The sequence below is a fragment of the Melospiza georgiana genome, chromosome 13 (assembly GCF_028018845.1).
Source record: "Melospiza georgiana isolate bMelGeo1 chromosome 13, bMelGeo1.pri, whole genome shotgun sequence".
NCBI classification, from domain to species: domain Eukaryota; kingdom Metazoa; phylum Chordata; class Aves; order Passeriformes; family Passerellidae; genus Melospiza; species Melospiza georgiana.
In genome coordinates this window covers 6,820,269-6,839,297 of record NC_080442.1, presented here as the reverse complement: position 1 = coordinate 6,839,297, position 19,029 = coordinate 6,820,269, and the positions used below count along the sequence as shown (strand labels likewise).

The window sequence follows — 19,029 nt, the reverse complement described above, 5'->3', positions numbered from 1 at the left end:
GCTGGCTGTGAGGGACAGAGCCACACTGCTGGCTGTGAGGGGCAGAGCCACACTGCTGGCCGTGAGGGACAGAGCCACACTCCTGGCTGTGAGGGACAGAGCCACACTGCTGGCCGTGAGGGACAGAGCCACACTGCTGGCTGTGAGGGACAGAGCCACACTGCTGGCTGTGAGGGACAGAGCCACACTGCTGGCTGTGAGGGACAGAGCCACACTGCTGGCCGTGAGGGACAGAGCCACACTGCTGGCTGTCAGTGGCAGAGCCACACTGCTGGCTGTGAGGGACAGAGCCACACTGCTGGCCGTGAGGGACAGAGCCACACTGCTGGCTGTCAGTGGCAGAGCCACACTGCTGGCTGTGTGGGACAGAGCCACACTGCTGGCTGTCAGTGGCAGAGCCACACTCCTGGCTGTGAGTGGCAGAGCCACACTGCTGGCTGTGAGGGACAGAGCCACACTGCTGGCTGTGAGGGACAGAGCCACACTCCTGGCTGTGGCAGAGTTTTGGAGGTGAGCACCTTCCATCCTGTCCTGGTCACTGCCAGGTTTCAGCCAGCAGGGCCCAGAGCAGAGCCAGCCCTCTGTGTGAGTGCAGCTCAGCCCTTGGCCCCGTGCCCATGGGGCTGTTCCAGAAGCTGCTGCTCAGCCCTGGAAAAAGCTGTGCCTTGCTTTCATTTTGGGCCAGCAAACTGCTCCAGCAGCCCTGCACTGAGCTGTGTCCAAGACAAAAGCTCTGCACAGAGCTGTGTCCCAAACAAAGTAACCTGCTGCAGGTACCTCAGGATAAGGGGGTTACTTTTTTTTTGTCTTTTTGCCAAAAATGTAAAGTGCAATCTCCTGCTGGCTGGCAGGTTTTGGTCTGGGATAAAATAGTTTCTTCTCCATGTCTTTTAGTTCTGCCAGGGCCTGGGGTGTGCATATTAATGGTTTTGTTCAGCTGTAGTTAGAAGAAGTTGAAGAGTTCAGTGTGAACTGATGACACCATAGACTGAAAGCCATTCTGAAATTTGCATTAGTGATTTAGAATTATTCCATTAATCTTTTGGTTTTCTGTACCTAAGAAGTGTGAGAAGGAAAATGTTTTGGCTTGTTTCAAGGAATCAATAATGTAATTTCAAGACAACTGTCTGTCTCTGCAAGACACTAAGATAATGGCAGAAAAAACTTCCATGAAAGGCATCGATGGAAGGTTAGATTTTCAAAAATAGTGAATAATTCTGGGCACTGAAGTATTTTCTACATCACCTTTCTTTTAAAGTTACATTCATAACCAGTCAATAATGGACAAACTAATTTTTATCAAGAGTTTTTTTAAGGGTGACTGGCCTGCAAATTACTAGATTCTTATCAACTGGTGGTCCATATTGAAATAGATGTTAGGAAATCTTAGCCAATAAAGATCCTAGAAATTCTGCCTTTTGTTACAGAAAGGTCTACAGAATTATACACAGAACATTTACAGATAATTTGGCTGCTGTGACTTCTCACTGGGAGAAAATCAGGACTGCTTTACTTTTTAACTTGTGAACTGAAAACTTTAGCCACCTGTTTTGGTTTTGAAATGATCTTTTATATGTCTTTCAGTTGGTGAGCAGAGAGTGACTCTACATTTTCTCTACCAAGAACAACCTTTCTGTCACCTTTGACACAAGAGTTCAAACCAATTATTACACAAAGAGGTAAATACGTAACTCAGTGTGTTTTTTAAATTGATATTTGTCTCTGATCAGCTTATTCACAGTGCTCCTCTGTCTCATTTCTTAAAATAATCCAGCCAAATTTTTATTAGCTTCCTCTCATATTATCTATACTGTATTTTCTTGAGTCTCCCACTAAGATTAGAGTTCATCTTCCTTGGATACATATTTTAAAAAAGCTGCATAAAGTAGTTGCAAGACTACATTAGGAGTAATTTTTGCAATAGCACTGAAACTTCTCTCTCTGAGAATTACTTAGACTAAATTATTATACAGACATATTTGCTTTTTCATGTCTACAAAATGTTGTTGACTGATGGTCATTTACTTAATTACATTGGTAATTGAAGTTGGCATCCAGCTGCCTTTTACCTGACAAATACCCAAAACTTTTGGTCATTAACATTCAAGTGCACATTCTTTGTATTTGATGTTTTTTCCCTTTGCTTCTATTAGTCCTCAGGGTGATTCACTTCTTCCCATATATTGTGTTGATTGTTTTTCCCCAGCTGATTTTTAGTAAAGTATTCCAACTTTAGGTCTAGTGCTTAATGGAAAATATTAAAATTGCTTACACAGTCAAACCTCTAGTGACCTCTATGGAATGATGTGACCTTCCTCCCACTGTCTGTTGCTGTCTTCACATTCTCCCCAGTTTCGTTGGTTATTTCATCTGTGGCTCGGTGTCTTTGTTTACTGAAATTAGCTGGACGTGACATGACTTAAAAAAAATACCCAACACCACAAGAAATATGTAGAGAAAGGTGGACAGTTAGTGCTGGAAAACCTGTGGTATTGTCTTTATTGCAAACTGAAATTAATTGTTGCTTTGCTCATGGAACCACATGAAATAACCTGTGATCCTTTTTTCCACCTTCATTCTATGTGGGTCTCACTTCTTCCTGTGTTCTCATTTCACACATTAAGCTGCAAAAGTCTTTATTTCCATATCATTTATGTGCTATAGCACTTTTTGCATTTTGTACACTTATGAGTCTAATTTCCATGTTGTTTTATCCACTTTTGCTACAAGGAAATTCTGTTCAGAAACTCATGCAATTAATAGTGTCAACATGCATTTTTCCCCAGTGACCATTTCTTTTGTAATGGTGCATGCAGGTTGTTTAGCTCCTCCAAAACACTAGGAACTGTTGTGTGCTGATGACTCTCTGGTGCAGTGCGTTCTGAGTAAGATCTTTTAACTATTTGTACACCAGACTGTACCCTTCTGCTCCAAAGCCTCGGGTTAATGTAGCTGTTGGTCACTGACAGTACAGGATCCTTGTCTATGCAGTGTTTCAGTCTGGAGCTGCAATGTGTACCTGACATTGATGAAAGGTCATCTCTGGCAGAGATATCCTGGCCTCTGGCAGTTGCAAAGTCAGCAAACACTGAGGTTTGCTGCTGTATGAGAACTTTACCAAAGCTGTGCTGTCCTGTCACACACAGCCACTGTACGGAACAGGCTCCTCACCCTTTGTGTGCACATCACTAATGGAGAGGGGGAAGGCTCGCCTCAGCCCGAGTCACTGACTGCACTGTGCAGTAAACGCAAATAAATTCCTATTGCTAAGGAGCTGGGATGGAGAGTTGGGATTTGTTGGCATGACCTCAGCTGCACCTGTCACTGGCTGCAGGACAGGCAGCTGTGAGATAGATACTGCCAAGTCAAGGGCAGACACAGCGCTGGGCAGAGAAGGAATGGTTTTTAGACAAGGAATGGCTTTTACACAAGTCCTAGAGGGGACATCACAGAAAGGGTCAGGTTGGAGGGGAGCACAGGGGGTCCCCCGCTGGTCTGACCTCCCTGCTCAAGCCGGGTCATCCCAGAGGCCACGGCACAGGGCTGCGTCCAGCTGTGGGGTACCAGGGCAGCCTGATCCAGCGCTTGCTCCGCTGCACAGTGAAGAAGTTCTTTCCCAGGTCGGGTGGAACTTTCTTTGCATGTTTCTGCCCATTGCCTGGTGTCCCATTCCCCGGCACCACCGAGCAGAACCCGGTCCATGCTCTGACACCACCGCTTTACGTATACACACACAGCCGTGTACATGCAGCAGCAGCGAAGGCAGCCAGGGCCGTGTAGCCCGTCGGTCAGCCCATCCCGGGCAGCCCGGTGCCCTCAGGAGCCCGCCCTGTCCCCTCCTCAGCCCGCGTTGTGGCGCCGCCGCCCGGCAGGGGGCGCGGCGGGAGGCGGGGCGCGCGCCGGCGCGGCTGCGCTTTGCGGGCGGCTGTAAAGCAGCGCCGAGTGTCGCGCTGCGCTGGGCAGGGAGCGGCGGGGGCTGCGCCACAACAGAGCGGGGCCCGCCCGGCGCAGCGGCCGCACCGGGACCGGACCGGGGGCAGCTGCCGCACCGGCACAGCCAGGACGCTGCGGCCTCTCGAGCCGCGCCGGGAAGCGCCGCGGGGTCACTGCGGCGCCCACCGGGGCCGCTTCTACCCCTCGGCCCTGCGCAGGGCGCCGGCGGCACCCGCCCCTTCCCCCGCGGCCTCGCTGTCTCAGGTACGGGGGGCGGCGGGGACCCCGCGGGTGGGGCCGGGCCCGGCCGGGGCTCCCCCGCCCCGAGCCCTGACGGCAGCGCTGAGCCGCGGGGCTGTGCGGCGGGTGGGAACTTCACGCAGAAATGTATTTTTCCTTTTTTATTCAGCGCCTCGTTGACGCACAAAGCCGTGTCTTCACTGCGGGCAGCCGCAGCACTCTCTGGGGTTTTGTCACAAATTTTCCCCTTAGGGAAATGAGTTTCTATTTCTGTGCGTAATAGCGTTTGTTATGACGTCATTTGTTTTGTTTGCGAAGTTAGTGTTCTCTTAACCCGTGTTTTAAAAAAATCACCGTTTTCAGCTGGTTTTTGCCTGATGAACAAGGAAGTACCGTTCATTCAGAAATGTAGGCCAGGATCATCAGAGGTACGTGGGCCTGTCACTGTTGCAATGGGCAGGTGCTAAGGGTATGTACTTTATTAAGTGTTTTTGTGATTAGGGCTGAGCATGCATTCATGGAATTTTCATGTTGTTTGAATGAGCTCTTCCATGGCTTGAAATGATTTTATTAAATCATAAGCAAGGCCTGGTTGCTTTAGCTATTAAATGAGACCCTTAATTCCTGATAGCCAAGTACTTCTGAAGAAGAGGACATAATGCAGGAGGTAAGAGTTTGCTGTAATTAGAAGAATTTGGTTCTAGCGCAGTTATTTTAGAAACAAAAGGTTTGAACAAAAAGATAATATTTGACTGCTCATTATGTAGATCTGGGTTTGTCATGGTATCTGTATAACAAACTATGAAAGGAAAGCTGTTTTCAGTATAAGGTCTTTCCTTGTCTTTGTTGTAACTTGTAGAAAATTCCAAAGGTATTTTAATGCTGGATACTTAGTAGAAAGCTTTTCCAGGACAACTAATATTTAAATAGATAAAATGCTTTGCCAGTCTTAAAATTGGAAATTACATCTTCTTGTTGTTCACATATCCATAGTTCTTGCTGTCAGAACTAAGCAATTTAAGTTTTGCACTTACTTTTTTTTGGGTAAGGGACTGTCTTGGGGCAGGCAGGGAGGGATGAAAAGCAAACCCTGTTAGACAGGATAATCCTTGCTGATGTGCAAGGATTGACAGCAAAAGAAATGATCTTGGTTAATTTGATAGAGTGAACATCTGGTCACCTGTCTGTGCACTCATCCACAGTATAGAATCACCTATGGAGTTCATAAGGTGGGAAAGGCTGTAGGAACATTTTATGGTTCACTTTAATTAAAAAATAGAGTAGAAGGCACCAAGCTTCCTGTTTTAAAAGCTCTTGAAATCTTGCATATTTAAAAATCTGGTGTTTTTTGTTGATGGCTGAAGCCCTGTCAGCTACAGATGAGATTGTGTCTGGTATTGGGAGCTTGAGGGTGAGCAGCTCACAGCACTCATGCATATTTTGCATGTCCTTTCAAAATATGGATGAGAACACTCTGACCTTTCAGAAATATGTCTTTAATGAAGCAACGGCTTTTGTAAAAGTGTATTAAGAGTGTATCTTAACAGGACTGTGATTCCAGTTTATATTTGAATTAGTAACTTTGTTGACCTACATAACCAGATCAGTTACAGCAGTTGATTTTCACTGGAGGTGGCTGTGTTGCAGTAACATTTAGCTGACAGCAGTTGCTGCCTTCTTTTTCCAAGATGTACAATCTTTCATTTGTTTCTATTTCCTCTAATGGTGAGGACATTCCTTTGAGAAGATGGAAGTTATAATGCCCTCCTCCATGGCTGATGGATTATAGCAGCTTGCATGTCAAGCAGTTGAATAAATAGGAAAAAATTGAGGGGGGAGTGATGATGGGATGGGGAACAGGATGATTTAATTCACAGGTAAACAATGGGGATAGTACAGAGAGATGGATTTGCCATAGGCAGATATTGTATGAAGAGTTCCTCATGGCTTTCCTGATGTGCAGTCTCCTTTAAGTGAGTTGTAAGAAAAAGTTTGGGTTGGTGAAAGAAACATTTTCTTTTCTTCCTTTCCTTCTGCCCCATTAGGATTCCCTGCTAGGCCTGAGCCACCAAGAATCCCCACCAATCTGTACTTAACCTTGAAGGAAGTTCACTAGTTAAAGACTTCAGCAGAGGATACATCTTGTGTTTCTTACAAGAGCTCTGTAAACTTTGAAAGCAGCTACACTGGCAAAACTTAGGAGACTACAATTTTGAGTAATTATCCTATCCTTACCTTGTACATGTATCCCATACAATGTTACTCAATATGCATGTTTATAAATCTCTTTTCACCCTTACTGACATGCAGACAGCCAAACCACTAGAGATCTGGTGATAAAACATGATTATTTTGTTGTTTTATGTAGTTTATGCTATTTGGAAAAGGAATTGCCCTAAATTAAAATGATGTCTTCCTTACTGAGTGTTCACCAAGTGAAATCTGAGAAGGCTGGTTCATGGCTTTAGGAGCAAGAGGCCAGGAAGGGCTATTTGCTTCTGTCATTTTTTCCCCAATACAGTTTAGTCCTAATATTTGACTGCTGTTAGGTAAAATGTTTACTTTTGTCTCTGCTGGGTGCAGAGTGGAGAAGTCTGCTGCAGTGTCCTTTCCCCTGAAACTGGCAGATCTGCTCAGTTTAGTACCTGTAAAATCCCCTACTTCTCATAGGTTTCCTGAAGAGCAGCATAAAACTGTCCTAATGGTTAATTTCACAAGTCTCATTTGAAAGGCTCTTACTAGCTGCTGTGGCAAAGATCATGTTTAACTTTGCTCCTCAAAGCTTCATTGAGAAGTGTTTGCAAAATGACACTACATCAAGAAGAATTACACATACCTCAAAGGTCAAAAATGCCAGGGGGACTAAGAAACAATTTTTAAAATAATTTTTGATGGCTGTGTATCTCAGAACTTTCCTAGCTGTCTTGGGAAGCACAATTTCTAGTTAAGATCTTAAGTTCCAATAAAAAATTGCATTTTGTCATCACTTTATAAAACTGCAACTTTTTAGTCTGAAGTTCAATGCTGTTATATTTGTCCTGGAGTTCACTGAAGCCAAAACATTCCTGATTGCCAAATCATAATGCTTCTATCTTAAACCCATGATTTACATAGTGTTAATGTAGCTAACTGATTTAAGCCTAGGACATAGCAAAGAAATGTCTAGACTGAAAAATGTGCTTGTGAGCACCATTTTTGTCAAATGCACCTGCAATATCAAATAGATTTTTGTCAAATCCATCCTGCAAAGGCAGGCAGATTCCTTGTCCAGTTGAGTGTGTGAATGGTGATGCTTGATTCAGGCTGGGATTTCCTTGAAGCTTTTATGGCCTTGGACTGACTCAGTGTACTGCAGCCCAGCTCCCCTGTGCTGGGGGGCTCTGTGCAGCCCAGCTCCCCTGTGCTCTGAGGGCTCTGTGCAGCCCAGCTCCCCTGTGCTCTGAGGGCTCTGTGCAGCCGAGCTCCCCTGTGTTGGGGGGCTCTGTGCAGCCCAGCTCCCCTGTGTTGGGGGGCTCTGTGCAGCCGAGCTCCCCTTTGCTGTGTGAGGGCTCTGTGCAGCCCAGCTCCCCTGTGCTCACAGGGCTCTGTGCAGCCCAGCTCCCCTGTGCTGGGGGGCTCTGCAGCATTGCTCTCAGCTGTTAACAGGAGGTGCATCCATCTGCACATGCTCTGTGGATTTTGTCTGTTCCAGCCATGGATCCTGTCCTGAAGAGCTCCTCTGTAGCTGTTGTGTGCTGGGCTCTGTTGGAAGAGGTGAGGCAGACACTTCAGCAGTCTCTCCCTAGGAGTGCAGTGTTGTTCAGTCTGAGGTGAATGGCAGCCTGGCACTACAGAGGCATGCCAGAGCTGTCCTGTAAGTGTCCTGATGTTTCTGTTACAGGATAATTGCATAGTGAGCTGAATTGACTTAGGCATCAGGAAGCAAACCTTGAAGGCCCCAAAAGAATTTTTTAGGGGATAAAATTAAGTAGACTTTGCTGGTCCAGAGGTTGGATATTGTTCATTACAGTACTTGATGGCACAGTTACTGGGGTCTGACTTTGAGCTGACTTTGTGAAGGTTAATAAGGGTAGCACTGTACTTGGAATAACATTGTTTCACTTCAAGAGCAGACTTTCCGAGGCAGTGATGGTTCCTAGAATTGCCTGCAAGAAGTGGATAAGGCTCCCTGCATTGCTGTGCCTCATGGAGCTGCAGCACCTCTGCAGAGCACAGGCAAACCCTTCTGTCTGGGCTGAGTGTAGTGGGCTGGCTCTGGGAGCCTGTAAGCAAGAACTTGTTTCCAGAACATGCAGTAACTATACCATGTTTGTTGTTCTGAATTACTGTACCTTTCTGTAAGGCAGAACATAAGTATTCTGCTCAGAGAATTCTCCAGTAATTTTGTCATTTAAAAATGAAGTCATCACTATGTCTGCATTAAAACACAGAAAGGAAATTGAGAATGGTTTGCAATAGTATTTCATATTGTCCTGTGAATAAAGCTACATAGTATCAATGCAAACACTATGGAATTTCAGATTACTTTCTGATTGTTACTGTTTTATAAAATGCATAGGTCTTTAACTTATCTGTTGCTTTATTTTCTGTCAAAGATGAGACAACCAGTATGTAGGATGCTAAAATTTAGTAGTTAAACAAGCTTTAGAGGAGCATTGTTTTTCTAATGAAGTGATAAAAAGTGACGAAGAATGCAATAAAATTTTGAAATCTGATTGCCCTTGTTTTCCTTCTAGTGGAAGTGAATATCAGATGTTTTGCTCCTTGTCACTTACTCTGCATTGGACAGGCACACAGGTTGTCCCTGCATGATAGAAATGAAATGAAGACAGAACTGCTTCTTTTAGGAAAATGAGTGGCATTTTTTTGTGATCTGCTCAGTGAGTTCTTATTTTGTTAGAGCAGCAGGACATGATAGCACTGAGGTTCAATCTCCATGGAATTGAGTTGGGGGTCCAACCCCTGAAGCGTCAGCCTCCAGTGTGCCAGGGCCATGCAGGAATCAGCCTTGCTTGGCTGCCTGCCTGAGATTGGAAAGTAACAGTGCTTAAGGTTTCTCACTTTGCTGAAGGCCTTGTATGAATTTTATAACCTTTTTCATTTTCCTGTTTCTTGATATATATAATGGAAAAGCCTTGCTAAAAGAATAAGAATACATCTTTTTAATGAGAGGAAAGAAAGGTTTTCTCATGAATTTAACAGTACAAGTAGTAGCTTGTCAGAATAAAAATAATGGTAAAAGTAAAATCTGATCCAAGCTGCATATCAGGGAAGGGGATTAATTTAGAAAGTTAGTTGGGAGTTCAGTGACCATATGTGAAGAAAACAAGTTAGAGCTAAATAAAGGGACAACAAATGCAAGATTTTTTTTCTAGGTGGTGAAGGGAGTTTACTGTATTCAGAATGTGGCTGAAAATGCATTTTCAGGGTAATGATCTATTAGGTCACATGTATTCATCAGTGAAATTTATACCAAAAAACTGAGTTATATGTTGTGTAATGAAGCATTTTACTGTTTTATAGTACTGTAATGGTATGTAATTTTTGTTTGCTTATAAAGAAATTAATAATTAATGACCAAATCCTTTGCTCCATCTTATAACTCAAATGTGTTTTGCTTTGATATGTGATCATAAACTTGCTGTAAAGATCTCTTTAACCTTGTTTTTTGACTTAGCTATTTCAAGGGATTTCCCAGTTTGCATGAATTTCCTTGCATGGCTGTATGTCTTGGAATGATTAATATCAATGGTTTTAAGTGGTGAAAAGAATGGATAAAAGTCATGTGCACTTCATAATTCTAAACAGTCATGCACCTGAGAGGGGAACTTAGAATAACTATTTATAGCTTTCAGGTAGCTGTCTTAACAGCTCTTCATTGAGTCATAATGGCTTAAAAGAGGATAGTAAATCAAAACTTTGAGAGGAAACATGGGGGACTAAGTCAATAGGCAGATGTTTTGATTAGGAAGGAGGAACACTAATGCTGATTGAACTTACTTAATCTTGCTGCTTTTTGAAAAAGCTTCTGAGGGCTACTTTTAATTAGAAAGATATATTGTAAGAACTTCTAAATGTTTTAACAGCAGATGATCTCATTCTAATGACTTAATTATTTGCATATTATTTTTGTAGTCCCTCTTAAATTTTGTCTTCTGTGCAGAAGAAAAATGGACATTTATGTCTAACCACTGAAGATACTTTAAATGGACTGAAATCTAGTCCAGAATTTGTCTTTTTTGGTCAAATTTTTTGTTTGAAAGTTTGTAATAGCATTTCTAAATAGTGAAGAAATGGATTATTTGTTGTCTAAGTTTGTAGTTGAAGGCAGCAGCTCTCCTGTGAGTAAGCAGCCCTTCAGTCTCTACTGATTAGCAAAAATAGAGAGCTCTTGATTGCTTGGTTGAATTTCCATGGTTGTAAGAGTAAAAATATACAAAATGTTTGAATCGATGATAACTGGCTACTGTATGTAGGCTCCCTGTTGGAATAAAACAAATCCAGTAAATAATGTTTCAGATGCACTTGGTTTCACTGTGATAATTTCAGGTTTTCATCATCTTACAGCAGTTTGAGGTTTCTCAAAGTGTAAATATCATTGCACTAATTTTTTTGTGGTAACTTAAATAGGTAAATCTGTATTTCAGCACAGCGGCTTCTGCACTAAAGTAAACAGAGCTTATGCAGGGATAATCACATTCAGCATGCAGAATTTTCATACTGATGGAGATTCCTCCACTTGAGTTTAAAAATAAAAAGGGGGGTAGCACTCCAGTGAACAGAACAGAATCCTTTGTAAATCAGCCCTTGGTTGTGCTCACATAATGAGAAAATGTTCAGATTTTAATTTCTTATAAAAAATTGAGTGGTCAATTCTCTTTGATTCTGAAGTTTTCATGTTGAAAGGAGAGGAAACAGTTATGTATAGGCTGGCCATGTAGTATATGCTGGCAAGTTATGACTGTGTTCAAAGACAATAAGCTTTCTAAATAAAAAAAAATCCCCCCAAATTGAAATATTTTCTGGATTTTCTAAAAATACTTGTGAAAAAATATACAGGGTTATTGTGGGAGGGTCTGCGTTGCCTTTGGACTGGGGTGAATACTGACTACACTGTTACATTTCTGTAAAACAGTGGTGCATAAATAACAGAGCTAAAAGGTGACCTTGGGAGGATGAGAAGAAGGACTGTGTACTGCTTGTTCTGTGTGCTTCTGGAAGGTCTGAATGCTGCATTCCTGTTCTTGCTGGAAACTGGATAAAATGGAAGTCTTGGTCCTTATTTTCCAAAGAGGGATGGTATGGATGAGAATGGTGAGGACTGTAAGAGCTGGAGCTGGGAAGGGCAGACAGCAGAACTCCACAGCTTTGATAGGCTTTGTTTCCTACGTCGGCTTTTTGTACTTCTAATTTTTTCCAGTTTTGCTACTTCTTCTTTTTTTCAGCCCTAAAGAAAAAGGTAGCCTTATATAGTGCATTGCACTAAAACTTACTGCTATAAAAGAGTAGTGCTTTGATGAAGTAAGAGCCCCTTGTCTATACTGACAATTCCAACTTGAATTTAGCTTTTGGCTTGCATGTGAGACAAGCCTATCTGCTGTAATTCCTATAGAGAACAGCAACCCTTTGTTATCAGAGGATATAGGCCTCATATTTAACAGTAGTTGTTATAAATGCTTGTAGGCTTTCCAGTGAGAGCATTCAAATGGGGCTTTTCAGCTGGGGTTCTAGGATCTAAAAGGTTCTTGATCTCCAGAAGGATCCTGTCAACTTACAGCTTCTGTAGATGTTAGTTGTGCAGCATTGATGCCTTTTGCAAAGTTTTTATCCCAGATAACATCACATGGAGTATAGTAGTTGCTTATGGCTATGAAGAGGACACAGGGATGATGCATCAGTTTATACCCATTCCAAACTGAAATAAGTAATTCTTTAGGGTCTGTTAGGAGCAGCTAGCTCACAGCTGCTCCTGAAAGCATCAGCTTGTGAAACAGTCTAAAAAAATCTTATTTAAATCTGTTTTGTAGTCTCAGTTTTGTATTGATATGTTCTGTGAGGAAATAAATATGTGTTAAATATTAGCTCTGCATGTAAGGATGCATTAGCATTTTGGAGAATTTGGAGATTCAGGCAGAGGATTATGGACCTGAGTAGGCAGGGCTGCTTAACCTGCCACAGATCATAGAACCATCATGGAATGGCGTGGGTTGGAAGAAACCTTGAAAGTCATCTACTGCCAAATTCCCTGCCATGGACAGGGACACCTTCCACAAGACCACATTGCTTAAAGCCCAGCTTTTCCATGAGCTCTTCCAGGAGGCATCCACAGCTTCTCTGGGCAGCCTGTTCCAGTGTCTCACCACTGTCACAGGGAAGAATTTCTTCCTTGTCTCTAATCTAAACTTGCCCTCCTTTGATTTGAAGCCATTCCCCCTTGTCTTGTCATTACATGCTTTTGTCAGAAGTCCCTCTCAAGCTCTGTTGGAACCCCTTTAGATACTGGAAGGTGCTGTAATGTATCCTTGGAGCCTTTTCTTCTCCAGATTGAGCAACCCCACTTCTCTGTCTGTCTTCATAGGACAGATTCTCCACCCCTGGGAGCATCTTCATGGCCCTCCTGTGGTCTTGTTCCAGCAGCTCCATGTCCTTATGCTGGGAGCTACAGAGCTGGACATGTTAGTCCAGGTGGAATAGAGGGACCGTCCCCTCCTGCTGGCCACACTGTTTTGAGCCACTGCAAGCACAGTGTCAGGTCATGTAATGTTTCTCACCCAGTAACACCCTCTGAAGTTCTCCCCAGAGCTGCTCTCCCTCTCTCTGCCCAGCCTGTGTTTGTGCTTTGATTTCCCCAGCCCAGGTGCAGAACTTGCACTTGGCCATGTGGAACTTTGTGAGGTTCGTGCAGACCGACCTGTCAGGGTGGCTCTGGATGGCTGTTGCTGCTGTTTCTAGAATAGCTCAGGTGTTTTTTGTGGCTTCATGCATATTCCCAGCTGTGCTGCTTAGGCAGCCTTATTCCACTTTGGGCATTGTTGCACGTTTTCTTCAGCAGCTTTTTGGTAGCTCAGCACAACTTGCTGTAAGCTGTAAAGTATCTGTTGTAGCTTATTCAGCTGAGGCATAAAACCCCCTGATATTAGTTACAGAAAGGAGTTCCAGTAGTTATCACAGTGGGAACCAAATTGTTTCATTATTCCCTTTGGGAATTGAAACCAAAGGCAGAGATGGCAGATGAAGCAGATTGAACATGGATCCATTAGTGAGGTTAGTGTTGTCTGTGTCTTCCAGTACAAAAGTGCTTCTTTGAGGCTCATGTTATACATCGGCAGCTTTATATTTTGCAGGGAGGGGAAGCTGCCCAATAGTGACTGCTAAGGGAACACATACTATGATATACTCATTTTTTGTCATAGGGTGAGAGTCAAAAGTACATGGACTGCAAATAGCTTTGTACATTGTACTGCTAATGTGTGGTGGTTTTTAAAAGAGACTCAAAGCAATAAATGGATTTTTACTTTGCCCCAAAATAATAACAGTTCAAAATCTCTCATGTTTCATTCCTTTTCAGGTCAGAAAAGAGCAATGAATTCAAGTAACTGACTTTTATAGCTCAACTGACACCATACAGCCCATGTATTGTATTGAGCTATTTACTGTCCCTGTGTTCTGCTGTAGGGGAAGACACAGGCCTTATTTAATAAGCAGGCATTTTAGCTGATGGCTATGGGAGCTATTTAGCCAAAACTCAGTAACTTCTGTAATCAGTAGCCTGTAACTGCCGTGCTTAAGTATTAGTAAGGTAGACATCATTGGTTTGCAGGTGACATAGACAAGTATTTGCTCTGTGACAGTGATAATGTTTTCACTGGCCATAAGAACTTAAATTAAAGAACTCTCTTTTAATGAAAAATTACATTGTCAAGGAGTATTTTTATTATTTTGAAACAGTTGTATTTTGGTTACTGTTGTTTTGCCATTCCTACTGGGGGATTAGTACTAGCAGTAAATGGGTTTTCTCTTATTTCAGCTTTGCTTTTGAAAAAAATCAACTGCTTCTTTTCCTGATGCTTATCTGTTTTGTTTTCTAGGCCTTTCTTAAATCTTTCCATGTCTAAATGGACTCCTGAATGTAATATAGTTTATACCCTAAAAGCGGATATGAAGAGTGAAGTTCCTTCTGATGCACCAAAGAGACAGGAGAGTCTGAAGGGGATCCTCTTGAACCCTGAGCCTATTGGGGAGGCCAAAAGCTTCACTGCAGAAGTTGAGATGATTGCCAGTAAAGTAGGGAATGAGTTCTCTCACTTGTGTGGTGATTCTCAAAAGCAAAAGGACATGAATGGCAACCATACAGACCAAGAGAAAGGTATTGTGGTGCGAAAAAAACGCAAGAGCCAGCAGGCTGGTCCTTCATACACTCAGAACTGTCCTGATAAAGAAAACAAAGGAATCTTAGGATTGAGACAGCATCTAGAAACACAGAGTGAAGACAATGATTCTTCTTTTAGTGACTGTATCTCATCGCCTTCATCTAGCTTGCATTTTGGGGACTCTGACACGGTAACATCTGATGAGGAAAAAGATGCTCCTGTGAGACACCCTCAGGCAGTGCTGAATACTCCGAGCAGAACTCACAGTGCAAGGTCACAAAAGTGGCCTCGGACTGAGGCAGACTCTGTACCTGGGTTATTGATGAAAAGGCCCTGTTTTCACAACAGTTCTTTAAGAAGACTTCCATATAGGAAGAGAGCTGTGAAAACAAGTTCATCACAGCGGACACAGAACCAAAAAGAACGAATTTTAATGCAGAGGAAAAAGCGGGAAGTGTTGGCTCGAAGAAAGTATGCTTTACTTCCCAGTTCCAGCAGCTCCAGTGAGAATGATCTCAGTACTGAATCTTCTTCCAGTTCATCTACTGAAGGGGAGGAGGACTTGTTTGTGTCATCTGGTGAAAACCACCAGAATAGCACAGCTGTTCCTTCAGGTAAAACGCAATTCCTGAGGTATTTTGTATTAGTTACCTTTCATTGTGTATAATAGGCTTTTGTATAAGTCCTTTAGAGCAGTTTTTGAGGTTAATACTACAGATAGACTTACTGCAAGTACTGTGAACATTGCAACATAAATTTTTGATGGGAGAAGTACATTCAGATCTCAGTACATTCAAATCTAAAATCTTGAATGTAAAAGTTAATGGCTTCTACAGCACATAATGGAAGTTGCTCAGTCTGATTAATCACATGCTGCTGAGTTGATCCATTTTTATTGTTTTTGCTGTTGAATTGTGTTAAAAATTTAGCTTTGAACTGATTATGGTAATAATTCTATTTTCAGAATGTAGAAATATATGCTGATATTTAACTGTTCGTGAAAATTTAGAAAAATATAAAGAAAAAGTCTATTGTTATAGGAGCTGAAATACGAGTCAGTTGAAGGTAGCTTTAGTATTTGATAATGAGAGAAAAGTATTCTATCTATACCAAATGTTTTGCCCAGATAAAGTCATTGCAAGGCAGGTGGTTTACACAATTATTTTTCTACAATGTCTTGCACAGTATCTGAATCCTTGAGTGCTTGGAGGAAGACTTTTTGGGGAATGTTTTTGTTTAGTTTGGTTTGTTTTGGGTGTTTTTCCTGGTTTGTTTGTTTGTTGTGGGTTTTTGTTAATTGGCAGATTTTTTTGGACTTCCTTTTGTGTTAAATTTGCCAAGTGAAAGTAGTTGTGCATTCTGTTTTAGTTCAGCTTTTTAGAGAGCGTGGCGAAGTAGATAGAACACAGCATGGTGTTAATCTGTGCAACCATGTGTTTTATCTAGTGACAAATATGCTTTAATAAGTGAAACTGTATCTCAGGCTGTGCTTATCATTCCTCTAAGAAAATGTGGCTGAAAATACAAGAATAGGTTAAAAAAAACCAAAGTGTGAATGTTCATTCATTCAGGGCAGGATTTCTGCTTGAACAGAACCAGAGTAGTAAAGTCTAGATTATTGCTTGTTACTCATTGCAGTAGGAAATAATGTCTGTGATGTTTAAATACAAGTAAAATCTGTAATGCTGAAGTTTTACTTCTGCAGTGCTAGGGGTGGGCATGTATAACTGAAACAGAAGAATTATTGCACAGCCTTAATTATCTTAATGCACATTTGTGGGAATAGAAATTAATTAGGCCTAAAAAAGTTACGTTTGGCGTGCATGTGTAACCATATTGAAGAATATGATTTGTAAATAATAAATAATAGGAATATGCATACATTTATATGAAAACCAGTTTGAGAAACTACTGTGTTAACACATTTGTTTCCAAGTTAGTGTTTTCTTACCATTTTCAGAGGGGGTAGATTTCTATGTAACTAAAATGATGTAGGATCAGTAACAACTCTCCTTCCACACAGATGTGGAAAAGTCCAATGGATTAATTTTTATACTCTTAATTAATGAAAGTGTCTATTTCATGTCATGAATGAAGAAAACTGATTAGTTCTGCACCAGTAATTTTAGATGAGAATACTGACATGAGCTGTAACTGAAAGAAGTTCTGCTGTAAAGATTGTGTCCTGTTGTTCATTCCTGTACTGCAGAACCAGCACTTGCAGGGAGCTGAAAAGTGATTCTGGCTTAGTGTGTGTGAATACTGTGGGGGTTTTTCCAGTGGAAATATAGATTGATGGAAAGGTTTTTGAGCATTTTGTTTACATTGCAGATATAATGAGAAGTTGAGCAGACATCCTCTGTGAAAGTGTCCTATTTTTAGCTAGATAAAAATGTGATTAACATTTTTGGTAGCTTTGTGCTGTTATATAAGGCATTTCTGGTTATTGAGTTAATTAGGACAGAAATGGGGGCAGCTGGAAAACAGCTATGCAACTTCTCTGTGTAGTGAGCAAGCAGGATGGAGTTTTATATGAGGAAAGGCTTGTATTGATAATAATGTACATGAGCTAGTTAATGTTAGGGAGAATTTCTTTGCTCTGTACATCTGCTGAATTTACAGTGTGCTGAAGGACAAATAACTTCTGCTTGAATATGAGGCCTGGGGCATATATGTAAAGGTGCTAGAGGACATACTTAGGAAAGGAGGAGAATAATAATTGGAAAAGAAAATACAGTTTAAAAAGATGTGGCAATAACTGATTTTTTTTAAAAACAGGCTTCAAAGTGATGTGATTAGTCTTGTAGCCTACTGAATAGCAATTTGTATTAAGGATTTTGCAGAAAATATTTCTTTGCTTTGAATGTTGGTGCTTAGCTAAAGATACAGTGCATTTAAAGCACTAGTAAGTTAAATTGAAAACAATTTTTTCTGATTGTGGCAAGAAATTAAAGTAACAGACCTTTTTAACCTAAGAAGTATTTAGTAAGTTCTTCAAATTAATAAAATTAACTTGGCTTATTTTGGAAAAATCATATTAATGGAGATATGAAGAGGGGTTGTTTGTTTAACAAAACCTTTACCAAGAAAACAAATAGCATTATATTGGCTTTTTCCTCCTGTTCCATTAGGGCTTAAGCTATTCTTCTGGTGAAACTTGTGAACCTTGGAGTGTGAGAGTGTGCACAGTACATCCTGACACCTGGGACTGGGTGGTTTTGTGGTACCAGCTGTGTGCCATGGAAGGCATTGTTCTCATTGCATCTGGGGTGGGCAGCTGCAGCTCGCTCAGGGGAGACAGGAGCTGGGGCACAAGGCCAGCATGGGCCCAGCTGGGTGCAGTGTAATGATCCCTGCAGCTGGAAGTGCAGGTGCTTACAGGGTGGATGTTCTAATTGCAGTGTTCATCACTTGGTTTCAATTGCAATTAAAACGACAGAAGGTAGCATTTTTGCTGGGAGACATGAATTCTGATTCTGTGTTTTGTTTAGGTAGTCCAGAACCTTTTGTCTAACCCTGTGTACACACCCTCAGAAATAATCCTCATCCACCTTTGCCTGTGAAAGGTGGCTAAATTCAACTTTTGCTCTTGTTGGATCTCCTGTGTTGTAATGCAAATGTTCTGCTTCTGCAAGAATTTAATTTTCATCTTGGATCTAAAGGATTGGAACTGCCCTTTGGAGGCAGTCTGTGGAGGGAAATCTAGCAAAAGCTTAAATTGGAACAATTTTTTAACCTTATGTACTCTGATTTGGCAATAAAGCAGAATTCTGGAAAAGGGCAAAGTGTTGTTAGAAAAAACAAGGTGTGTGGAGTTTTGCTTTGTCATAAATTGTTCACCTAATACCTTACCATTCCTTCAGGGTCTGATGTGTTATTTTATATTTTTGAACAACTAATGCTAGACAGGTTTTTCTCTTCCTAGAATGTAATGCTGATGAAAAGCTGCTCCAAATTTTGTTCAAAGCTGCTTTGAATGATAAGACAGTGTTTATTCACTACTGTCATCTTAATTCTCTAACATTTGTTGTCTGTCTCCCAAAAAAACATTGAATATAGACATTCAATATTTTACAAGCCACAGGCTGGTGAAAACATTAAGCAAATACTGCTTCATGCTGAGATTATTTTAACAGGTTTAAGATAAACAGGTATTAAGTAGAAGTGAGCTGCCTGTTGTTAAAGTTGATTATTTTTCAGCTACTTAATCCCTCCTACAAACTACAGCATGCAGTCCTTTTCTCTCACCAACTGATGCAGCTGATAATTCCAACCTTTTATCTCAATAGCATTAGTGGATAAGGAAGGGTATAAGTATCCTGTTTACCATGCTGCTTACTGGAGAAGAACTGAGGAGTGGTGAGGGAAGGAGCACCTGGCTGTGTGAGCAGTGGACATTAATCAGTGCTGCTGTATCCATCTGTGGATTGGGCCTTTAAATAGCTACAAGTAATAGAAGTTAGTGTGGCATTCACTTCAGCCCTGC

At 41.6% G+C, this 19,029-nt stretch overlaps 1 protein-coding gene across 8 annotated transcripts in view; it reads left to right on the top strand.

The window, feature by feature from the left end:
• The window catches only part of RNF111 (ring finger protein 111), a 52,547-nt gene that overhangs the window by 5,687 nt on the left and 27,831 nt on the right, over positions 1 to 19,029 (top strand). For 4 of the 8 annotated variants that reach the window (XM_058033433.1, XM_058033431.1, XM_058033434.1 and 1 more), the window contains exons 1-2: positions 4,115 to 4,197; positions 14,262 to 15,157. In XM_058033433.1, the coding sequence (XP_057889416.1) occupies positions 14,281 to 15,157 (877 nt within the window). In that variant the 5' untranslated portion in view covers positions 4,115 to 4,197; positions 14,262 to 14,280. Of the gene's footprint in view, positions 1 to 1,584; positions 1,680 to 4,048; positions 4,198 to 4,536; positions 4,602 to 14,261; positions 15,158 to 19,029 lie in introns of those variants that run through there. The other 4 variants (XM_058033428.1, XM_058033429.1, XM_058033436.1 and 1 more) reach the window with 3 other exon arrangements.